The sequence below is a fragment of the Mauremys reevesii genome, linkage group 4 (assembly GCF_016161935.1).
Source record: "Mauremys reevesii isolate NIE-2019 linkage group 4, ASM1616193v1, whole genome shotgun sequence".
In the NCBI taxonomy this organism is placed as follows: domain Eukaryota; kingdom Metazoa; phylum Chordata; order Testudines; family Geoemydidae; genus Mauremys; species Mauremys reevesii.
In genome coordinates this window covers 55,061,030-55,082,648 of record NC_052626.1, presented here as the reverse complement: position 1 = coordinate 55,082,648, position 21,619 = coordinate 55,061,030, and the positions used below count along the sequence as shown (strand labels likewise).

The 21,619-nt window shown below is 40.4% G+C and overlaps 1 protein-coding gene across 9 annotated transcripts in view; it reads left to right on the top strand.

Moving 5' to 3' along the window:
• Positions 1–21,619, top strand: part of MEIS2 (Meis homeobox 2) — a 188,806-nt gene that overhangs the window by 47,764 nt on the left and 119,423 nt on the right. For all 9 annotated transcript variants that reach the window (XM_039537025.1, XM_039537027.1, XM_039537023.1 and 6 more), the window contains one exon: positions 12,690–12,835. In XM_039537025.1, coding sequence (XP_039392959.1) covers positions 12,690–12,835 — 146 coding nt within the window. The remainder of the gene's footprint in view (positions 1–12,689; positions 12,836–21,619) is intronic.

Below are 21,619 nucleotides of genomic sequence, written 5' to 3'. Positions count from 1 at the left end.
AATAATAATAATACATTAATAAAAATAATAAATAATCAATACTAAGGGCTGCCACACAAGCATCTCAAAGCATTTTTCAGTGGAACTTGCGCTTCTAATTCACTTGGGCACTTGGAAACCTCTCTACCCGCAGTCACTTAGTAAGTCAATGACAGAGAAGAAAATAGAACCCAGCTGTCTTTACTAGACAATACTGCAACTCCATTGTGATTACTAAGTGCTGTATAAACCACACAAGTGTTTAAAAAGCTGAGATAGTAAAATCAAGTAGAAATGTCTTAATATGAAATTGCAGTTTTCTCTTTAATGTCTCAGTGTGAAGTTCCTGTTGCCTCTAATAACTATCAGATCTTAATGTGAAATTATGACACTAAGAACTATGATGAGTTTTTTAAGGGGGATATGGGGGCTGTATAAAGTAGCTTGCAGACGCAATACATAAATATATACTATGCATTGTCAAGCTGAAAATTGCGCTGTTCACCAGTTGAGAAGCTGCTTTTATAAGTAGTCTTGCAGTAAAGAAACAAACTTGATCACTTCTACAATGATTCCTAGCTAGTGTCAGAACATGACAATTCTGTTGTACTGGGTCAGCAGTGAATACTTCACTCAAATGGTGCAAAGTCAGCTGGTACTTAATTTTTTATCTCCTCAAGAGTGCATTCACTGACTTTATCACTGAGAAGAATGACTCCCTTGCCTAGTGTGATCAAGATCTGCAAATTTGCTGCATCAGCCTATTTAGCCTAGACTGCCACTTGGTTGGTAGGGTTTAGATCTGCTCATATGGCATAGATGTCAGTTCTCTAATAGGCTAGGTGAACCTAGGAAAAGCTTGCCTTTGGGAGCAAACTCACTTTTAGCCCCTTGAAACTTAGGCCTGGGCTACACTAGCAGGGGGGGTGGAACTAAGATACGCAGCTTCAGCTACACTATTCACGTAGCTGAAGTCAAAGTATCTTAGTTTGACTTACCTGGCCATCCTCATGGCGGCAAGTTGACTGCCGTGGCTCCCCCGTCAACTACGCTTACTCATCCTGCCGAGGTGGTGTACGTGCGTCGATTTGGGGGGTAGTATAGACATACCCTTAGGACAGAGAAAACTCTACAAGTCACCTAGTTTTGTCCACATGAGGCCCCATTGCATAACCAACATTGTCCCCTAGGAAGGGGACTAGATGGAATTTCTTTTGAAGCCCATGCTTTAATCACATAGAGGGGCCATGTATGACATAAGTCACTCCATCGTCCCAGGCACTGAATACCACCTCTGCTGTGACTCAAAATCACATCTTAGGTTCAGGGATGGCACAGCAGAGCACCAAGTCCCAGAGTGGTTTTGTCATTCCTTGCTTTGAGCCATGAGTTTTTAAATAGACTTAAAATTAAAACAAACCCATGCCCTACATCCTCTCTTTCTCCCCCTTCTTTTGCCCAGCCTTTCATTTTCCAACCCCAATTCCCAGAAAGATTTTGTCAAAAATCCATGAATTCCTAGTGTTTCCACCAAGTCACACATCATTCCTTTGTGCTGGTTTCAGCTGACTACTCAAAGGAGGTCCAGAGCTGAGTACCAGTGGAGGAGGTCAATGATCTTTTCTCTCCCTCTTGCCTCTGCCACACCTGGCCCAAATAATCCAATACATTTACTGAGCAGCAGGAAGGTGACCTGGTTCTGAGTCTAACCAGCAAAGTGGTTATTAATGTGAGCCAACTGAAGCTTGTTGAACAGTGTTCCTGTATCTGCCAACCTGCTTCTTTTAGCTCAATAATGTATATGAATTAAGGAATTCTTAGCTGTCTCTTCCCTCATGTCTGAGGCTAGTTCCGAAGTACTTAATAATGAACAGACACTATATGCTTCTGTTTTTCAATATTTGTTCTTAAAAGTCTTTAGTTTATTTAACTCATGTTTTAGGCTACTCTGGTAACCATTTTTAAAATATCTGTTACATGTATGTGGTTGAGATATGTATTTCATACTTTATCAATCAGTCTTTTGGAAACATTTTGGGCCTCCTAACGCAGAGTAATTGTGGGCCTGATCCAAAGCCCACCGAAGTCAATGGGCATCTTTCCACTGATTTCAGTGGGCTTTGGATTCGGCCCTGGGTTATTTAGAGTCAAACTGTATACTGTTTAGACCACAAAAACAATGTTTAAAGTATAAAGGGTTTAACTTAAACCGACAAAAGCAGAGTGTCAGTGTTCCAACTTAACCCTTCGCATTCTGGCATTTTCCAGACTGCCAACCAAATGAACACTTTAGGAGGAGGTGTATATATATGTCTGCAGCACCCAGAGGGTTAATCCACCCCATTGTGCATAAGTGTTGGAGCTCTTATGGTATGTAAGATCACACACAGTTTGGAGTTGTTTTGTATTCTTCTTAATATACATTCTCAGGAAGCATCTTCTTTGGTGCTGTTAGGGTATCTGCTGTGAATGTGTATGAAGACTAGTTCTCTTATTTGTATTATGAATTAAATACACATTTGTGTACCATTTATCCATAGAGAGTGCATGGCAAAAGCTTTTATAACTTGTTCCTATTAATGCACAGTTGCCACTTTTTAAACTTTTAATGTTCACCCATTCTCAGTTTTTGTTGTAAATCCCAAAAGAGGCTAATTCCCTTTATGGACTCATGGTCTGACAAATGTCCTTTTAATAATTGAAGTATTTGGAGTTTAAGGGGCAGGGGGGGTGGGGAGGAAAGCATCTTAAAGGGGTAAATTTCTATATTACATTTTCAGTCCTAACAGGTTTTTAAAAAATGGTTTAAAAATTGCTCTGAAACTGAGCTCTTTTATGTGACATTTCAGCTAGTGCAAATTTTTATAGCTGAGTAATAAACCCCTACAAATAGGGGTTTCTAATGGGAATATTGATAGACCACTAACTACAGCAGTATTATTGGGCACCAATAAGAGGGATGACTATTTAAAAACATGGCATTTGTATCCAACTGCATGTTTATCAGTGTTGTATATAGGAAACATCATTAAAATGTTCCATTGTTTGAATTGTACAAAAATTGTAGGAAAGATGGAGATGTTCAAAAGCATCATTTTCTTTTGTAAAGAACATATATATATATATATTCCCCATTGTGGAGGAATTAAAGAAACTACTTGTATGGTTTTATGAAGAAGAACAGTTTTGAGTATTAGAAATTATCTACTTATTTAAAAAGATGCATAGAGTATGTCTTTGTCTATGAACAACAGCTGCAAATTGTTAAAGGTTAAATATTAATGAGATAACATTAAACATAATGAGGTAACTTTAGCTACAGGTAGGATTTTAATTGCACTTATTCTGCCCACATTCTTTGATATTACTCATGACACAGATACTAAGACATCAGAAATAGAAGTTGATAGTTACTTAAAACCAAATAAAGTTTCTTAATTTATACCCACTTGACTATGTACATCTGAGTGAGGTAATTTTATTCATACTAAAACAAATAATAATAATAGCCCAGTTATACTTAAATATTAACAATACGAACTTGTGGGGGGAGGAGCAGGAGAAAGTAAAATGAACTTCTGAAGAAGAACTAAATTCTTTTTGCAAACAAGTTAGGGCTATTTTTTGCCTCTCAAATTCTTTAATGACTTGTTGATTCAGAGGTTGTAGCTAGTATTCTTAACTGCACTATGAGAATGATACAATTATTACACTAAGGATATAAAAAACGAGCAATTTAAAGATAAATCCATTTAGGCATCAGCAGAAGGACATTTTGTGTGACCATATTTAGCATGATTAAAAATTTAATCAGAATAACAGCTATTTACATTCAGTTACTTGAAAGTAATTATTCTAAAGCAGGCAAAATACGTAAACGATAATTTAATGATGTTTTCCTCCAGGATAGGTGCCAAAACCTATGCATATATTTCACAATTTGTGCTGAGAAAACAATCCTAACAAACAGTATAAAAGCAAAGTCACTGAGCACTTTCTCTCCACACCAATGAGTTTCACTTTTGAAGGGAAGAGAATCATAAATCATAATGAACCACAAGTATTAATATGTCTCTGTTTAGGAATTGTGCAGTGCCTGTATTTCCATTTGGTTGAACAAGACCAGGGGCTGGTCCTGCACTTCTTACTGAAGTCAATGGCAGTTTTGCTTGAATAAGGAGTGTTTAGTGGCAGGTTTGCCAGAGCAAGGAGTGCAAGACTGGGACCTAGCTGTGCAAAAGAGACCCACAATTTCAAATGTATTACCTTTGTTAACTTCTCAGGCTAGTTTTTTCCTCAGCTTCAAGGATCTTAATTATAACATTTGCTGGTTCAAAGATTAACATTTAGCATTCCGGGAAAGGCTTTCTGGACACTAGTAACCTGATCAGTATGGTCTTCTTTTGGTCTCTCTCTCTCTTTCTCTCTCTCTGGTTCTTTGTATTGAAGGAGAGATGATAGTATCTGGCACATTCCTTGGATGACTTGAAGATAGCAGCCTTCTGTGTTTGGGGCTGAAAGATTGTGAACTCTGTGTTAGCAGAAATGCCACACAGGGGAGGTGAATAGAACATTAAAAAAGCTTTAGCTTTAGGTAGTGCAGTGCAAGCAGAGTTGAATTTGAGAGCTGGGACTTAAGTGGACATTTGTCCCTGCTTTCCTCCTTAATAAAATCTGAGTGTTAACTGTGGATAAGGGCATTTGAGAGATCACTAAAAATGAATCATTAGAGTGCCCAGAAGAGCTTTATTATGATGTACTGTGAAGAACTTTATAATATACTATGTACTTTTATATGTGCTTATCAGATGCATGTATGTATTACTGAGTATTATAAAAGTAAATTGTTTTGTCCTTTGCTGTAGAGCCAAAGCAATTCATTGCATTAACATAACAAAACTTTTTAAAAATCTCATTTTCTATTGCCCTGTGAAAGGACTGTTAAATAGAAACCACAAGCTTCATGACCACAAACATTTTTCTTGTGTATATATATATTTAATTTGAAAATCCTTGGCACAGAAATACTGACTGACCAAACTGAGTTAAAATCAAAATTACCAGCGTGATATCAGGTTTCAAGATTGACTCCTAATAGGTGGGGCCTAGAAAGGTCTCGTAATTACAGTTTGGTTGTTGGGCAGTGTTCACAGCAAGCAGAATCACAGGAATGAATCTCTTCCTGCAATACCACAAGGATGTTGCGGTGGATCTGTTAATCAAAGTAAAAATACTATGGAAAATAAATTATTAAACTATACTAGTATACTAACTTGCCAGATCCAGGGAAAAAAATACAGCCACATTTACATATGTGTCCATCTGTCTGTTTTTACACTTTATGTCTCCAGCCAGTGGGTGAAGTGGTTTTAATCCAAGCTGCAGTCTGATTTTCCTTCTAACATCATATTTTTCTGTGTAAATTATTTGTAACTGGATATACATTTTCTCGACAGTTGCTAGTTCTAAATTGTTCTTTTAAATAATCTCATCTCTCTGGCCATGGCAGTTTAAACTGGAGTAAACAGAAGAGTTCTCCATGGATAATTTTGTTAGTTAGCAGATTGTTACCATCTCAATGTTGCTGAAATCCCTAATCTCAGGTCAGCGTGAAGCTGCGGTGGTTACAATCCTGTTGCCTGATGTGGTGTGAATGGAAGTGCTTTCTGTCAGAAACATGTGGTCTCTTCAGTGGAGAGCCTGCGTAAATCCTGTGTAAATAGAGGGAGGCTAACAAAGGATGAGCCCCTGCAGCTCAGAGCATTTGGAGCCATTTGGGGGCTGAATTTGCTAAATGCTGCTTATACAGCCTGAAAAGTTGAAGAGAAAGGAGCATAAAATCCCTTCTTTTTTCTCTTTCTGCCCATACCCTGGGGGGAGGGTGTTAAGGGCCAGAGAAGCCTGAGGTAAGCCTATGAAGACTGTTTTTTCAGTGCTCTTTTGAGTGTGAAAAAGGTGGCATGGGTCACTGTCCCCTCTTTAATGTCGGAAAACCCACACAGTCAGTAAATGTTGCATGTAAACTAAAGCATTTCATCTCTTCTCCTGCACTCCATGGCAGTGGGCCATGAACTAGTCACTCGAAAATCACAGAAAAATTTCACTTTAACATGTCCAGACAGTTTAGCACAGCAGGATGGTAAGAGAGATCAGTAATTAGCAGGTTTCCTTACAGTTCCCCATGTCCATATCAGAACATTTTCCCCACCTGATGTGAAAAAATGTTAGATTATAAAGTACTAAACATGAATCTATTGATTTTTATCCCTGCACACAGAAGCCTTCTCCCAAAACAAAAGGCTACACAAATAGTTGATCAGCATTTTAGTTTAAACCATAGTCCTTGTGAAACTGTGCATTCACTTCACAAGTAAACCTCAGCTTTAAAAGCTGATAGTTATGAACACCAAAAAAACCCTAATACTAAACAAAAAAACCACCAGTCTCTGCTTTTCTCTTAATTTCAAACTTATTAAAAAAAAATAAAAACAATTTTAAAAAAGAAGCCAGGAAAATAATAAAGGGGAAAAATGATAAAAATTAAAGTTACAGGAGTTATTTCTGCAGGATCTCTTCAATCATCAACTTCAATAGCATATGTAGATGACAGAAAACCTCAAAAATACCTGAAATGTCTTTCCCCTCCCTAAAGTAAAGAAATTGAATATTTATAATAAATGCCTCACTGAAAGGGTCAGAACATAAAGAACAAAGAGAGACACCCATCCAGGAACAGAAAATATCACATTCAACTTTTTTTATTCTCCCTCTTGGGGTGATCAGTATATCCTTTGGTATTTTGCCATTGACATATGTAATTTTTTTTCGAATGAGGGTCTCTATATGCATTCCAAACGTGGGTGTGCATATGCACCATGCGTCAGAGCTGGAAGGTTTTCTTAGCAGCGCATATTGACCTGCATGTGAGTCCTGTGTCACCTTGTGCTCTCAGCCAAGGGTATAATAGGCCGTGTGGGTCTGTGCCTCTCCAGTTCCCTCTTACTGCCACATGGCTTCAGGCAGAACCCCCCTGTTCCTTCACACTCTTAGCTTGCTAAGAGAGTGATCTACTTTCCATTTCCTGTATATAGTTGTATATAGCTGTTCTTTTTAGTGTTCTGTAGTTGTTCAACATATGTAATTCCTTCATTCATTGCCAAGTGTCGCAAGGGAGTATATAGTTAACTAAAGCCTGCAAACAGGGGCTTGTTCCTTAAGGGAAACACACTAAAATGCCACTAAGGGAGGAAGGATGGCTTTATGATAAAGGCACCACACTGGGACTCAGGAAACCTAAGTTCTATTCCTGCTCTTTGAGTGACTTTCTGAGTGATCTTGTACCAGTCACTGCAGGTTCACATTCTGAAGGGCCCTTAGTTGGGTGCACAGAAAAATACCTGGATGTTCCTCCCACCATCCTTGGGTGGACTGTGTAAGAGCCAAAAGGAATTGTAGTCCTTGTACCCTGAAAAGTCCAAGATCTTATTACTTGAAAATACACAAAGAGGTAGGGCTATGTTCCCCCCCCCCTTTCATATTGCTTACAGAGCAGGACTGATGCAGCAGGAGAATAAACATGTACTTCATAAAGATGTATAGTAATACTGCATACTTGGAGTTCCTGGAGCCTTCTTACCATGGGCTGCATCTTAAAGGTACCATCTAATCCATCGTCTCACTGTGCCTCAGTTTTCTCATCAGTTAAATGGGGTTAATAATTATTTTTACTCTGCAGGCTGTTGTGAGACAAAATTAATTAACATATACAGGGATTATAAATTTTTAACAAGCTCTGTAAAGGAGTTGTGATCAACTGAGGCACTCAAGCCAAGAGCCCAGTGGTTTAAACAAGAGTGGGATGGAAATAAGGTGCTCTGGGAGAGGGGTCCTTGATTCTTGACCTGGTTTTCCTCCTACCTTAGTCACCTACAGCACAGGTTGTGTGACTTCGGAGCATACTATAAGCCTGTTTTCCCAGGCTTTTTCCATATGACCAGAGGTTGGATAGTTGGAAAAGAGGCAGTTTGTTTCTGTTGGGGGTTGCTCTTATTGATCTATTGAGATACTTGGTTTATAATAGTTGTACCGCACCCAGAGCTCCAGTTATAAATTTAAACAAATAAAGGCAGGTGCAAATGTGTGTACATATGAATTCCCACACATGATTTTCATGCAGAACTCCCCCTCCATTAAACTATTGGGCCTGAACAATCCCTCAGTGGTTTTTCGTAAAAAACTGCATCTGCACTGCACTATATTATATTATCTACACCATTTGTTTTTTCTTTCCAAAACTCATACCTGTTAAAGTAGTTGCATTATTTTTAGTACAATGGTGAATTGTTTTTTCTCCTAGTTAAGGTGTATCCTTTCTCTCTTTTGTTCAACAATAATGTGGCTATCAGCTACCTGACCTGATGATGGTGAAACTCAGATGCTGAGTTCTGCAACATAGTTTGCCAGAAACAGTTTTCTGGCTGCCTTGCTAGTTATGATAGTGGCAGTAGAACTGCTCCTGGAGTTTGGACCTGTGTTGGTACCAGGCTTCTGTGATTATCCTGTTGGGTTACCATTTTCCTTAGAGTAAGAATTTGGTATCTTCCATGTGCATCAATGAAATTCGAAAATCCTATTCAGATGCCATAGGAACAGCTCTCTAAGCAGCATTAACTGCAGCTCTGCCATATTCCTTCCCTTGAAGGGGAGTACAGCATAGGAGTAATTGGGATGGCAGAATATTAACAGTATAGAGTCTTGTAAGCTGTACTGCCAAGGAGAGCAGTGTGGTCAGGCAGCCCCTCTGCAGAATTGGAACTGTTAGTCCCCAATGATCCCTCAGGCCAGTGAGCTTTGTCCCTAACCTCCAGGATCCCTGCCATTTCCACAAACTCTTCCATTTGAGGGGAGCAACAATGCATGCTAGCTCAATGAGGTAACCCTGGATTTATACTGGAGAAACTGAGACCAGATTTTGACCCCCGTCTATCTACTTATCCCATAACAGCAAAAAACCATGGGGGTCGATATTCCACTTCCTTGCACACCATGCGCTCTGTTCCCTTCCCATGGGTGTTACTGAGCGTACTATACAGTGCTTAGAATCTAGAATGGGATTGTAAGCAAGTAAGGCACTATGCCTCTTTCTCCACTGACTTGGACCCTGTGTAGTCATTTACCCCTGTACAAAGAGAATGCAAAACACTACGTTGCACTCTCTCTACAAAGGGGTAAATGAGTACACATTGTGCAAGGCAGTGGACTATTGGCCCCACCAGTTTTTGCTGCTGTGGGATAAAGAGACAGACAGTGGGTCAAAATCTGGTCTCCGTTTCACCAGTATAAATCCAGGGTTACTCCACTGAAGTCATACGTATTGTAGCAACTTCCCAACATTTGAGGCTTGATTCTACCATTCTTATGCATGTTGCCCAGTACCTTGGTATATGAGTGGTCAAATCAGTGAGCCCAATCATGCAGTAAGGAAGGTGGAACTGGACCCTCAAATAATTAAAATATGCTTCCTTTTTATATAACAGTATTTCAAATGCAACAAAGAATCCTGTGGCACCTTATAGACTAACAGACGTTCTGCAGCATGAGCTTTCGTGGGTGAATACCCACTTCTTCAGATGCAAGAAGTATTTCAAATGCAACTAATCTGGTCTGAGATAGCATTTAAAGGATCTAAAATCTGTTTCTGATCTCATCAGTGATGACGTAACTCCTCTGAGTTCACAGGAGTTACTCCTGATTTACACTAGTGTAACTGAAACCAGAATCAATATCTAAGAAGTAAATATTCCATTCTAAATGCACTAGTCATTTAAGTGTCGTGTTTGCTAATGTGAGTAGCCCCACTGAACACAGGGCAGTAAGGATTTGCAGGACTGAGCCCTTAGTTTGCACATAGTGCCCAGTTGTGGTTGGTTTGTCTGTGGGATTTTTTTCCCTCCGTAACTCAGGTATCTCGGAACACAAATCTTACAGTGAGTTTTCATCTACTGATGTAATTTGGAGGCGCTATACTTAAATTTCCTTTCATGGGGTAAGGGGAGAGATTAAGGAAACACTGTCTCTCATCTCTTATACCATTGATTAGGTGGAAAAGGCACTGCAAGCTTTAGCTGAACTTTCATCTCCTGCACTATTATTTGCCGTTTAAAGCAAGGATATTCACAACCTCTCCAAAAGGTCTAAATAATGCTTTAAGACTATTGGTGATTTTAGCTGTTTAAACACAAACACACACACACACACACGTACGTCAACAGAGGCATAGGGATCATTTATATATGTGTATATGTCTCTGTACTAAGAAAGGGACAGAGACTGAAGGAAAGAAGATTTTATATCTACATGCAGTATGTGCATACACACCTAGATTTTACATAAGGAAACAAAGATATCTTTATCTAGACGATAGACAGACAAACAGACTGACTGACTTCAAACTTGCACTTTCAGTGTGGCGTTTTCCCTTCCCCCCCCCCCCCCCCCGCATCTCCGGGTACTGCTTTTCAAAACTGCCTGAGGCTACAGTACAGCACCTCAGATCCCCAAGGCCCATTGCCTGGCTCCTAATAGCCACTCTCCATCTGTGTCACATGAACAGCTGATGAGATAGCTCCAGTGTCTGTATTTTGGAGAGCACATCCACCCAGGTTAAAATGCTGGGGTTGCCAAGGAGCAGTCAGAAGCCATTAGTGTTTGTGAGAATTTGCCTTGCAGCAGTTCCTTGGCATAGTGGAAAGGGTGTGTGTGTGTGTGTGTGTGTGTGTGTGTGTGTGTGTGTGTGTGTGTGTGTATGTGTGTGTATACGTACATGCATACAAGGGGTATGGGTAGGGGGTGGGAAACACGGGGACATCCTGGTAGGAAGGAGTTCATTCTGAATAACCAACATTTCTCAAAAGTAATTGGTTTGTGACATTGTATAGGACCAGGCATCATTTTTTTTGATTATTTTTGCACCCATTTGACTCACCTTTATTTATCATTAACAGAAGCCAACAAAAAAGAGAGCAGCAACTTCGGGGTCTTGCTCTGGTGTTTGGGCAGATGGAAGGGAGCTGCTCTGCCTTGGGGCAGGGTGGTTGTAATGAAGTGGCCTGTCAGTCTGTAAATAGTGAGGGTCATCTCTTCCATGTGATGGAGAGTATCACATTGCAGTGAAAATGGAAATGTCAATAAAATTAATCTGCCAGCTCTTTGCTGTGGCTTTTCCATTTCTCGGTCCAGGAGGGTTGTGGGGTTTTTTTTGCAAGGGGAGGTGGTGGAAGAAGGGTGAGTGGACACAGGGGAAATAGATGAAGCTGAAATAAAAGTTTGGAAGTAAATGGTCTATATGTAGCAGTAATGTATTTGTTTTAGTAGCACTAAAGAGCTAGAAGAGGCTATAGGAATTAGCTCGTGGATCTATAGCATTCCTCAGGAAGCTATGGAGCGTCTAGCTCAGGCTACATTGAGCACAGAGTTTATTGTTTTAGGCTTTCTTGGACAAGGTTTTTACTTAGCATGGGATTTATGGCATTTACTGCTAATGAATGTCTATTCTTAAATTACAAAAACCACCGTCTCAGCGCAATTCCCAGATGTCCTTCCAGGACCTCGGCTTCTTAAACACCAGCAGGGAGCATAAACTCTCCACTTCTCTGTTTTCCTCTTTCGTGTGGCTCCAGGCTAATGATGTGTAAGGAAAACATAGCAATCTATAAAGTCTCAGTGCTGTCCCAGTATTCTTCATTTATTTTGCATTTGATTATGCCACAAGTCGGATCTTGTTTCTTTCCTTTTTTAAAAGTTATTAGTTCAAATATTAATGTAGGAATATGGCATATATTGCTGCTCTTGATTGATGCCTTCCCAAAAACAGGAAGACGTGCTCGTATGAATTTTAAGAAAGTAGGGGTCCTGCAATGCCTTGCCAGAAGAGTTTTTCAGATACATAATTTAGATGCCCTCCAGGCAGGCTTTCAAGGCATTTTTGCTGGAGGGCAAGAAAAAATAACTATGACTGTTAAAAGTAAATGATTTTTGCTAATGCACAATTAATGCCAGGGAAAAGCACAGAAGAGAAAGATGTTGATGGAAAGTTCTGATTAAGTGAGCACCCTACCTTGATGTGCATTTTTTTTTAATGATAATGATCACTGATGCAGAGATGTAGAAGTTTTCATGTCATGCAAATGCTATGTGCAGGATCATACACAGTGTGTGTGTGTAGGGAGGTGATAGTTATGGGAGGGGGCTGATCTGACAGTGTGTTATGTGCACTGAACAGTGACACAGTTACTGTCACCTATGCAGAAGGCCTAGAATATATAGACGACAGAACATCTAAGTTGAATACATACAGTATGTATTCAGTAGGGTTGTAGGCATGCATTTACAGTGAATGGGTTTTCTTGTGGCAGGTTTTCCCACATTGAATCCTGTAATTGACTAAGAGCTATTGCACTATGTCAAGCACACAATTATAATTGAATTAATGATATGTGCATGTGTGAGACACAAAATTAGTATTTGGAGAGACATGGTTCCTAATTTTTACATATTTGTATCAGCAATCATATTTAATGAGAAAATGCATGTGCCTGATGTTCTATCAAATCAAAATAAGGCTGTATTAGTTTCCCAATAATTAACGATACCTTTTAGTTTATATATTATTTTATTATGTCTCCTTCCACTTATTTTGTTCTTTCTTTTAGGGGATGGTTTAGACAACAGCGTAGCCTCACCTGGTACAGGGGACGATGATGATCCAGACAAGGACAAAAAACGTCAGAAGAAAAGAGGCATTTTTCCCAAAGTAGCAACAAATATCATGAGAGCGTGGCTTTTCCAGCATCTCACAGTAAGTGGAGACCAAAATAATAAAAACATAAAAAATAGATTTTTGTTCACATGCCTGATGAGGTTTATTCATTATTATCAGAAATCAATTGTCCCCATAATTTTCTGGAAGACAGTAGGAATCAATGATCACTTTTATTTTTTCTAGAAGCGTATTTATTTATTTATTTCAGTCTTGGAATCATGACAAGTTGACTATACATCATAAGATGTTAGCATGAAACAACACTAGATTAGAAGGCAGCCATTTTTTGTTTGCATTCCAGTAATGAGAACTGTTCAAAATGTTCTTAAGATGAAAAGGTGTTTCTACATTTAGAATATAGTATATATATGAGGACACTAATAAGGGGGTTGAGTAACTCTGGATTGGGTTATTGTTGGCCTCTGTTTACAACAAATCTCATATGTATTAGAAGGAAAGTACCGTAATACTCCCCAGTGCAGGTATTCCAACAAACATTGCAGGATGCTAGTGAAGTCATGAAGCAGCTTGCAAACTTGTCATGTGTTAGGTCTGGTCTACACTAGGGGGGGTATCGATGTAAGATACGCAACTTCAGCTACGGGAATACCGTAGCTGAAGTCAACATATCTTATTCTGACTTACCTCCCGTCCTCACGTCACGGGATCGATGGCCGCAGCTCCCCCGTCGACTCCGCTACCGCTGCTCACTTTGGTGGAGTTCTGGAGTCGACGGGGAGCGCGTTCGGGATCAATATATCGTGTCTAGATGAGACGCGATATATCGATCTCTGATAAATCGATAGCTACCTGCCGATCTGGTGGGTAGTCTGGACGTACCCTTAGTTTACATGAGAAATATAGATGTCTTATAGGTTCTCTAATTCCTCAGTTCTGTAAAACAGAGATTAAAACACCTTTTTTGGCTGTCCTTCAAGTCCAATATCTTAAAAGCTAGCCCTATTCTCTTCTGGGGGAAAGAGATTAATTATGTGAAAAAGCAACACTTTTAGTAACAATCTATCTTTATCCTCCTGTTTGCCACTGGTTTTATGTGTTGGTGTTCTGTTGACTGTCACAGCTTCACTTAAACATCAAAATACATTTTTACAGAAGAACTGGTAACTCTCCTATAGTTTACTATTCAGATGGAAATGCTAGAAAATGGTAAAATTATAATTGATTATTATTATTATTGATTTTTTTCACCCCTTTCTATAAAATTGTTTCCAACCTATTCTGTTTGGCCTAATGGTTAAAAAGATAATAGCATGGTTAACTACCTCACATAAGGGCTTCTTTGTGACTACCAAAGTTATACATTTTCATAGTGGTTGACATTAGTTACAGTGTCTTGATTCCAGGACAAGGTACCCCTTTTATTTATGGTAGTGACTATTGAACTGCTCTGCTGGTAGAACAGCTAATGGGGATCGGGTGGGGGGAGGGGGCGAGGAGGGAAGATAGATCCACATTTCTAAACCATCATTTTGATGTAAGGACATTAGTAGCAAACTAAGGTGCATTGATCTGGCCTGTGGGGTCAGGATTAGCTAGAATAGCCAGTGTCTCTGCTGGAGTAGTGGTTATTCTTGCCTTCCAGCTATGGCCATTTCAAAGGTCAGGTGCCCTGTACCCACTTGGCTCAAAGGAATTAGACAGAACATGAGTCTCTGGGCTGATTACTTAACCAAAGACAAAATAATGAGTCCTAAGCAAATACTGACTAATTGAAAGGGCTGTAAATCCATTACATATTGGTCAGGGATAATCAGGAGTATTTAATCACTTTTATCTATTCAGGAGCACTGAAGCTGCAACAGCAAAGCCCTGAACCTTGCCATGTGCTTATTATTCTCATCATTATCAAAATTACTTCACAGCTGTTCTTTGCTACATCACCTCAGCTGGAGATTTACTAACCTGTAAAATGTTTTTAATTTGGAATTCGAGTGAGTGTGAAGGGAGGGGGTTTCATTTTTAGCTGGAGAGTATGGCTACAGGAACAGCAAGGGGAAACAGCTAAAACCACAGGCCACAAATAATCCATTTTCTTTCACACAAGCTTGCATGTTCATTTCCTTAACTTTTACCAAAGTTTGCAATTTCTTGTTTTTTTTTACCCCTGCTTCCTTTCTTTCTTGTGTGCGCATTGAAAGCATTCAACACATGCTTACTAAACAATCAGCTATCTCTCGCTTATCTTGAGAAAAAGCCTCTCGGTTTTGCCTTTTGGAAATCCACCCCCTCCATTCTCTGCCACCTCCTTCGCCCCAGATGAATTGAGGAAGTTCAGCAGCTTTGATGAGGATGTTTCTGAAAAAAAAAAAAAAAACACCACCCAAAAACAAAAAACCTTTTACCTTCCAGGCTTTAATGAGTTTGCATGTGCTGAAAGATTTACTGTGCTGTAATTCTCAGACCTGAGAACTGATAATGGAGACCCCCTGACTAGTGCAATGTAAATTCAGAAAGATTTTTGCCATAAATGCATGCAGCGAAGGAAGAGAAGTCTTTCTTCTAAATATCCCTCACTTTTTCTCAGATTAGCTTGTCCATTCAAAGTGCAACGCCAGCTCTATCGCAAAGGGAATCTATGATGTATAAATTATTGTTTCAAGTAAATTTCTTTACAAAAGGAGTCCATGATTCAATATACATTCCTTCATTACTACTCTAACCTTATTTCAAATTGGTTTGTCCCTCTTTTGTGCTGTATGACCTGTTCTTGTATTACAATAATCCCCTGATGTACCCTTTTTTCTTTCTTTTTTTTTAAAGAAACTAATTGAATTATCTCATTATTTTAATTTGTTAAGCAAATGTATTTTACATCTCAGGATGTGTTCTTAAAGAAGGGGCTGCTTAGGCTTTGCCCCTTGAATGGGCCATTGGTGCATTTTGACATTCATGCATTCATTAAGGAAAGGAACATAAAAGAACTCTGGTTGTATTTTTTTTTTCAAACACCCAACCAGCATGGAGCAACTTTTTCCATAAACCACAGGGGTCTCTCTACATATGTTCTCAACTGCAAGCCATTGTCACCTAGTCTGAATACCTCAAAAGGACAAATAAAAAACTAAAGGCCAACTGTAGCAATTGTTAGCTGTTAGTCTCAATATGACAAAAATCATTAACCTCTGGTTTTCCTGGAAGAAGAAGCAACTCCAGTCTATCTCTTACAGCATTGACTAAGCTCACAGATTCCTTTAGACTGTCAAATTTAGTGGGAGAGTAATTCAGTTCTAACTAACTGTATTCATTTATTACCTTCCTTTAAAGAAAATGCTACCTTTTTTTCTTTATGAAATATTCAGTTATTTTACAATCCCCTAAGATAACCTAATTTAAACATTGAGTAGCTTCTTTATATAAGCTTGAGTGACTTTTTGAAAAGAGACAGGTGCTTGAACTCTCGTGTAGAATTAATGTATCCCACAGACTCTGTCTTTCAAAATTGTCTTCAGCCCTTGTCACCTTTTCCACTTTGCAGTAACTTTCATTATATTAGAAATAAGAAACACGCACATGTTTTTGTTGATGGAAATAAAAAGCAAGGAATAGAAATGTCTGTAATTTTCCTGTTCAGTTATTCGGATCTGTCTTACATTTGAAATTACAACGGGCCAGGAAGATGAAAAGATCTGAGGATAAATCAGTTGGAAATATGTATGCTTTTTCTGGATAATGTCCAGTGTTTGAGAAAGTAAAGGAAATCCTAGTGTGGTAGTATAAGCTTTTCAATAGTACATAAAGATTATGATATCAGAAAGGTAAACCTGACATTAAGGCTGTTTTTATTTGACTTCAAAGATAGTTAAAGAAAAGAAACAGCAAGAATCTGACCCAAGCGGAGAGTTTATTCATAGCCTTGGAAAACTCCTTTTCCTCCATGCCAAGGAGCCCTTAGTACACTCAATTAGCCTCTCAGACATCTCGCTTTCCTCCCTCAAGTGCTCCCCTATTTGCCCTGCAAAGAACATATTTGATCATGGAATGAAAACAGGAAGTGCTCAGACACAAAGACACCCCTTGCTCACATCAATTTTGAGCTAAAGGTTTTCTTATTAGCAACTATAGAAAAAAAAAACAGTGCTGTAGTTTAAAAGGGTAGAGGACTTTGAAAAATACATGTACATAATCAGAACTGAATATAGTCATAAAGGAAGTAATTATATTGTTCCATGGTCTTGTACCTTTTGTAATTCATCCTTTGCTGCAGCAAAGAGAACGAAGAATTACACTTTTAGTCCATTCACAATGCTCATTTTTTTCCCCTCTGATGTAGTACTGGTAAACCAGACGATGCAGTTATGTTTGTGATGCTTATCTGGAGTGATCCCTTTTGTTCAAGTTCTAGTTTGCTATTGTTCCTTTTGTTCAAACTTATAAGAATGTGTATTTTAATTAAAAGTATATATTTGTCTTTGGTACAAAAATACCACCTTTAGTATGCACACTAAAAAATTCCTTTTGTGAATCATTGGGTCACATTCTCAGCTGATATGAATTGGCATAGCTCAACTGAAGTTCATGGAACTATGCAGCTTTAAATAGGGTCTGGCCTACGATATCTTTTAAAAACAATATTAAAGAAATCAGACTAAAATGATGTCTAGAATAAAATAATTGATGTTATGGGATAAACACATTCATTCCCTCCAAATAGTTAACTTGTCGAGTTTGTGGGCCAAATTCAGGTCACATCTACTGCAGAGTAAATCCATTCACTTCAGCTGATTTACCCTGGATTTACATTGATATACCTGAGATTACACCCTGGCCCATATCTTGTTTAATGAGTACATCACCTAGCCATTTGTACAAGTGTCTCCATGGAGACGCTGTATGTATTAAACATTTTCACTACACTTGGTCTTAGAGCAGAAGACCTCTGAGCAAAGCCAGCTTTAGCACTTCTGAGTAAGCCTGAAAAGCAAATATTCACCTTCCCCGATTCATAACTGGCTCCCATCCACCATGATCATACCACTCTGCAGAGGATCAGCGGGTGGAGAAGCAACTTCTATACACCACCAGGCCACTGCTATAGAAGTGCCTTCCAGCTGTTTGTGCTGGACTCTGTACATAGTTGCTAACTTAATACAAAAAACAAGAGACATTTGTTCAAATAAATTAGGGATCTTGGGGCTGTGAGGCCCAAGACTAAGACAATGGATAGATTTATGGGCATTCTGCTGAATTTGAGTACTTGTACAGGATCAAATTGAGACCTGTCCTTTACATCCAGGCAGGAGAGTAAGGGGGTATAAGACGTTCCTTTACTCTGCTATGCAGACTACCTGTATCTGTGATCATGGAGCAGGAAGGATAGCAGTCTCAATGGGGCTGCTACTCCTGTGCAGATGGGCAGGGATTGGGTGGAACTTCAGAGTCACAATCTGACTCCAGTTCTGCTCCTGGGGCAGCACACTATGCACTATATATTACACAAGGCTTGAGGCAAAGCCACAGTTGAATCCATATTGCTTTACAAACATTAATTAAGTAGTTATTATCATACTCCATGAAATATTATTGTCCCATTTTACAGACGGGTAAACTTTGGTTGGGAAAGTTAAGTGACTTGTCCAAAGCCCTTGAGAAAATCTGTGTCAGAACTGGATTAGAATGTAGAACTCTTGCTCTTAGTCCTGTGCTTAGGCCACTAGACCAGAGGTCTCAAACACGCAGCCTGTGAGCTCCTTGTGGCCCCCCCGCCCTCCTCCAGCATTTACCTAGAGCGGCTCTAGCCCAACGCGCACCGGGGGCAGGGCAGGCTCCCTGCCTGCCTGCCCTGCCCTGCCCCCACTTCGCTCTGGGAAGCGGACAGAACCTGGGGGAGGAGAGGCGCAAGGGTGTGTGTGGCTGTTGCTTCAGGCACCACCCCTAGCAGCTCCCATTGGCCGCAGTTCCCCGTTCCCAGTCAATGGGAGATGGTGGGGGCGGTGCCTGAAGCAACAGCCACACACACCCCTGTGCCTCTGCTCCCCCACATTCCAGCCGCTTCCCAGAGCGGCGCAGGGGCCTGGGCAGACAGGTAGGGAGCCTGCCCTGCCCCCAGTGCACGCTGGGCCAGAGCCCTCCCTCCAAACCCCTCCTGCAGTTGAACTCCGTGCCCTGAGCCCCTTTCCACACCCTGCACCCCAACCCCCTGCCACACCCCTCCTGCCCCCCAACCCACTGCCCTGAGCCCCCTGCTGCACCCCGCACCCCTCCTGCACCCCACCCCCTTCCCTGAGCCACCTGCCGCATCCTGCACCCGACCCCCTGCCCTCACCCCCTGCCGCACCCCTCATCCCTCCTGTACCCCCTGGGGCAGGGAGGGGGCAGAGTTGGGGTGGGGATTTGGGGGAAGGTGCTGGAATGGGGGCAGGGAAGGGGTGGGAAGAGGCGGGGCAGGAGCGGGGCTTCATAGAAGGGGAGGAGTGGGGCCAGGGTTGGGAGGGGGGGAGGTGTCAGTAATGCGGCCCTCAGGCCAATGTACTAGTCCTCATGTGGCCCTCGTGGTCATTTGAGTTTGAGACCCCTGCACTAGACCATGCTGCCCCACACATTGTTGGGCTATGCTTATTTGTGTCCAGAGGTCACCCTGGCTGTTCAGCAAAGGAGCTGGTTCAGCTCTAGGCAGCTGGATAGGAGGGAGCCTTCAGCTGTTCTTATTTATCTTTGTTTTTATTATTATTTAACTTTATTATTTATTATTGTTATTATTTGTATTACAGGAATGCCCAGGGGCATTGGGGCCCTACTTGCACATACACATAGTGAGACTCAGTGTTTGCCCTAGTGTCATCAGTAGCAGCCTGAACAGACTAAAGCTGGGAACCACCCAAAACGATGGTGTCTGTGGCCCTGGGTCTCATGGCCCCAAGACATCAGTGCTGGTAGATGTAGGGGGGAGATAGTAAATAGTTTATGATCCTTACGAAAAATCAGGGCATAAGCTTCAACCTTAGTGATTGATGGATGTTAGTTTACATTTCCAAGGCTATCTTCTCCAAAGTAAAGAGCTAGAAATATTTGTTTGTTTTCAAAATGGAAACTAAGATTGGCCCTGACATTTCTACATCCACTCTATCCCTTCCAGAAAAGGGGACACAGGGCCATGGGTTTTGAGGCCCTCAAAAGCCAGCCCTGCCTCTGAGTGGTTAATCTAATCATTGTTACATAGACATCTGTTCACTCAAAAATTGATGCTTTTGTGATACAATGATCCATCTATTTAGTACTACAGCTCTAGTAATTAAATTAAGAAAAAAACATATTTTTGTTAGAGTATGTATTATAAAGTAGCCCAACCCTCTTGCACCAGCAAAGAGAGAGAGAGAGAGAGTTAAGCACCGCATTGTTTTCTGCTAGCTGGAGGAAAACATCTGTGAATTGTTTGAACTGAACCTTACCAGGGACTCTCTGAATCTGTGTCATCTCTGTTTAATTTCAGGAAATGATGTCACAGAGCATTAAATAACAATGCTATGTGATATATTTTTACTTGTGCATGCTGGCCTAAGCATTTCTGTTACACGGCAGTGTTTTCAATTAACTGTAAGCTTGCACTTTAAAAAATGTATTCCATAACGCTTTTTTGGATGGGTGTGGGGATGGTTGGTGTTTTAGGGGGTCACCAAGGTTCAGGGCTGTCTAAGGGCTGTAAGGCCATTTGTCATGTGCTTATTTGTACTTGGGGCTGGATGTCAGCACTCTCATCACCCATGGCAACCTCCAGGACTGTTGGATTGTTACAAAGCATGTCTGGGGAAGAAAAACTAAATGTTCTAAACCTATCAGTCAAAAGAGCTATTAGATACTTATAGTAAAGGCCTGCATACTGTAGCTTCTGCCTTTATCAAACTTTCTGCACTCCCCCTTCTTCTGTAAAGAATAGAGGACATAAGTCAATTCTGTCTGCCATCTGTCGTCTTTTTAGCTGTTCCTCAAATTAAAGAGACAGTCCAAAATTTAAATAATCTGATAGAATCATAGAAGCCTTGTGTGTAAGTTGTTACCTTTGCATTTGATTTTTTATTTCTTGTGTCATTCGTGGCGCAAATCTTTATAACCCTTCTCTGAAGGTAAAATATGTCCTGTTTCTGCTCTAAAAATAGTATTCTCAGAAATGTGTTTGCAGTGTCATGGAGTTGTTATCTAATAAAATTCTAAGTATATATAGGGTGAAATGAACACACACACACAAATATATAAAATCAGGCTTTATTCAGAGAATTCTGCAGAGATCAAGGAGATGGAATGCACCGCCCCTCAACCCATGATCAGGTTGTGGGGCTGCAGAGGACCCCTTCTACAGCCTCTATAAGGGTGATTTGGGCTATTGAGTCTACATAATAGAACTTTTCCAGGCCTGCTACAATAGCTCCCTACACACCAGTCTATTTGGTGTCAGCTTGCTGCCCCCCACCTCTCTAGTGTGTAAGGGGCGCAGTAGCCTCACTGCTGCCATTCTGTCTGCATCTATCCTCTTCCCCATTTATGGACAGCATGAGACTTAAGTAGTGCAGAGAGCCTTGCCCTGTCCCTCTTCTGCTGGGTGAATTTCACCCATGCGGCATCTGAGGTAGCCCTCTGCCAAACCATCAGCCAATAGATTTTAAAACCCACTTGATGGCTAGATTTGGGAAGCAAATTTTATTTCCCAATTTAATATTTTACATGTTATTTAAAAAAAAGACATTACTAACTGAGAACAGATAGCAACTAAAACCATGTATTTGGTACCGCTGATTAAAATAGCTCAACAGAGCAAGCTAGAGGTTGTGGGCTAGCAAAAGATATGAACAGCCAGTGGTGTTTTCTGGT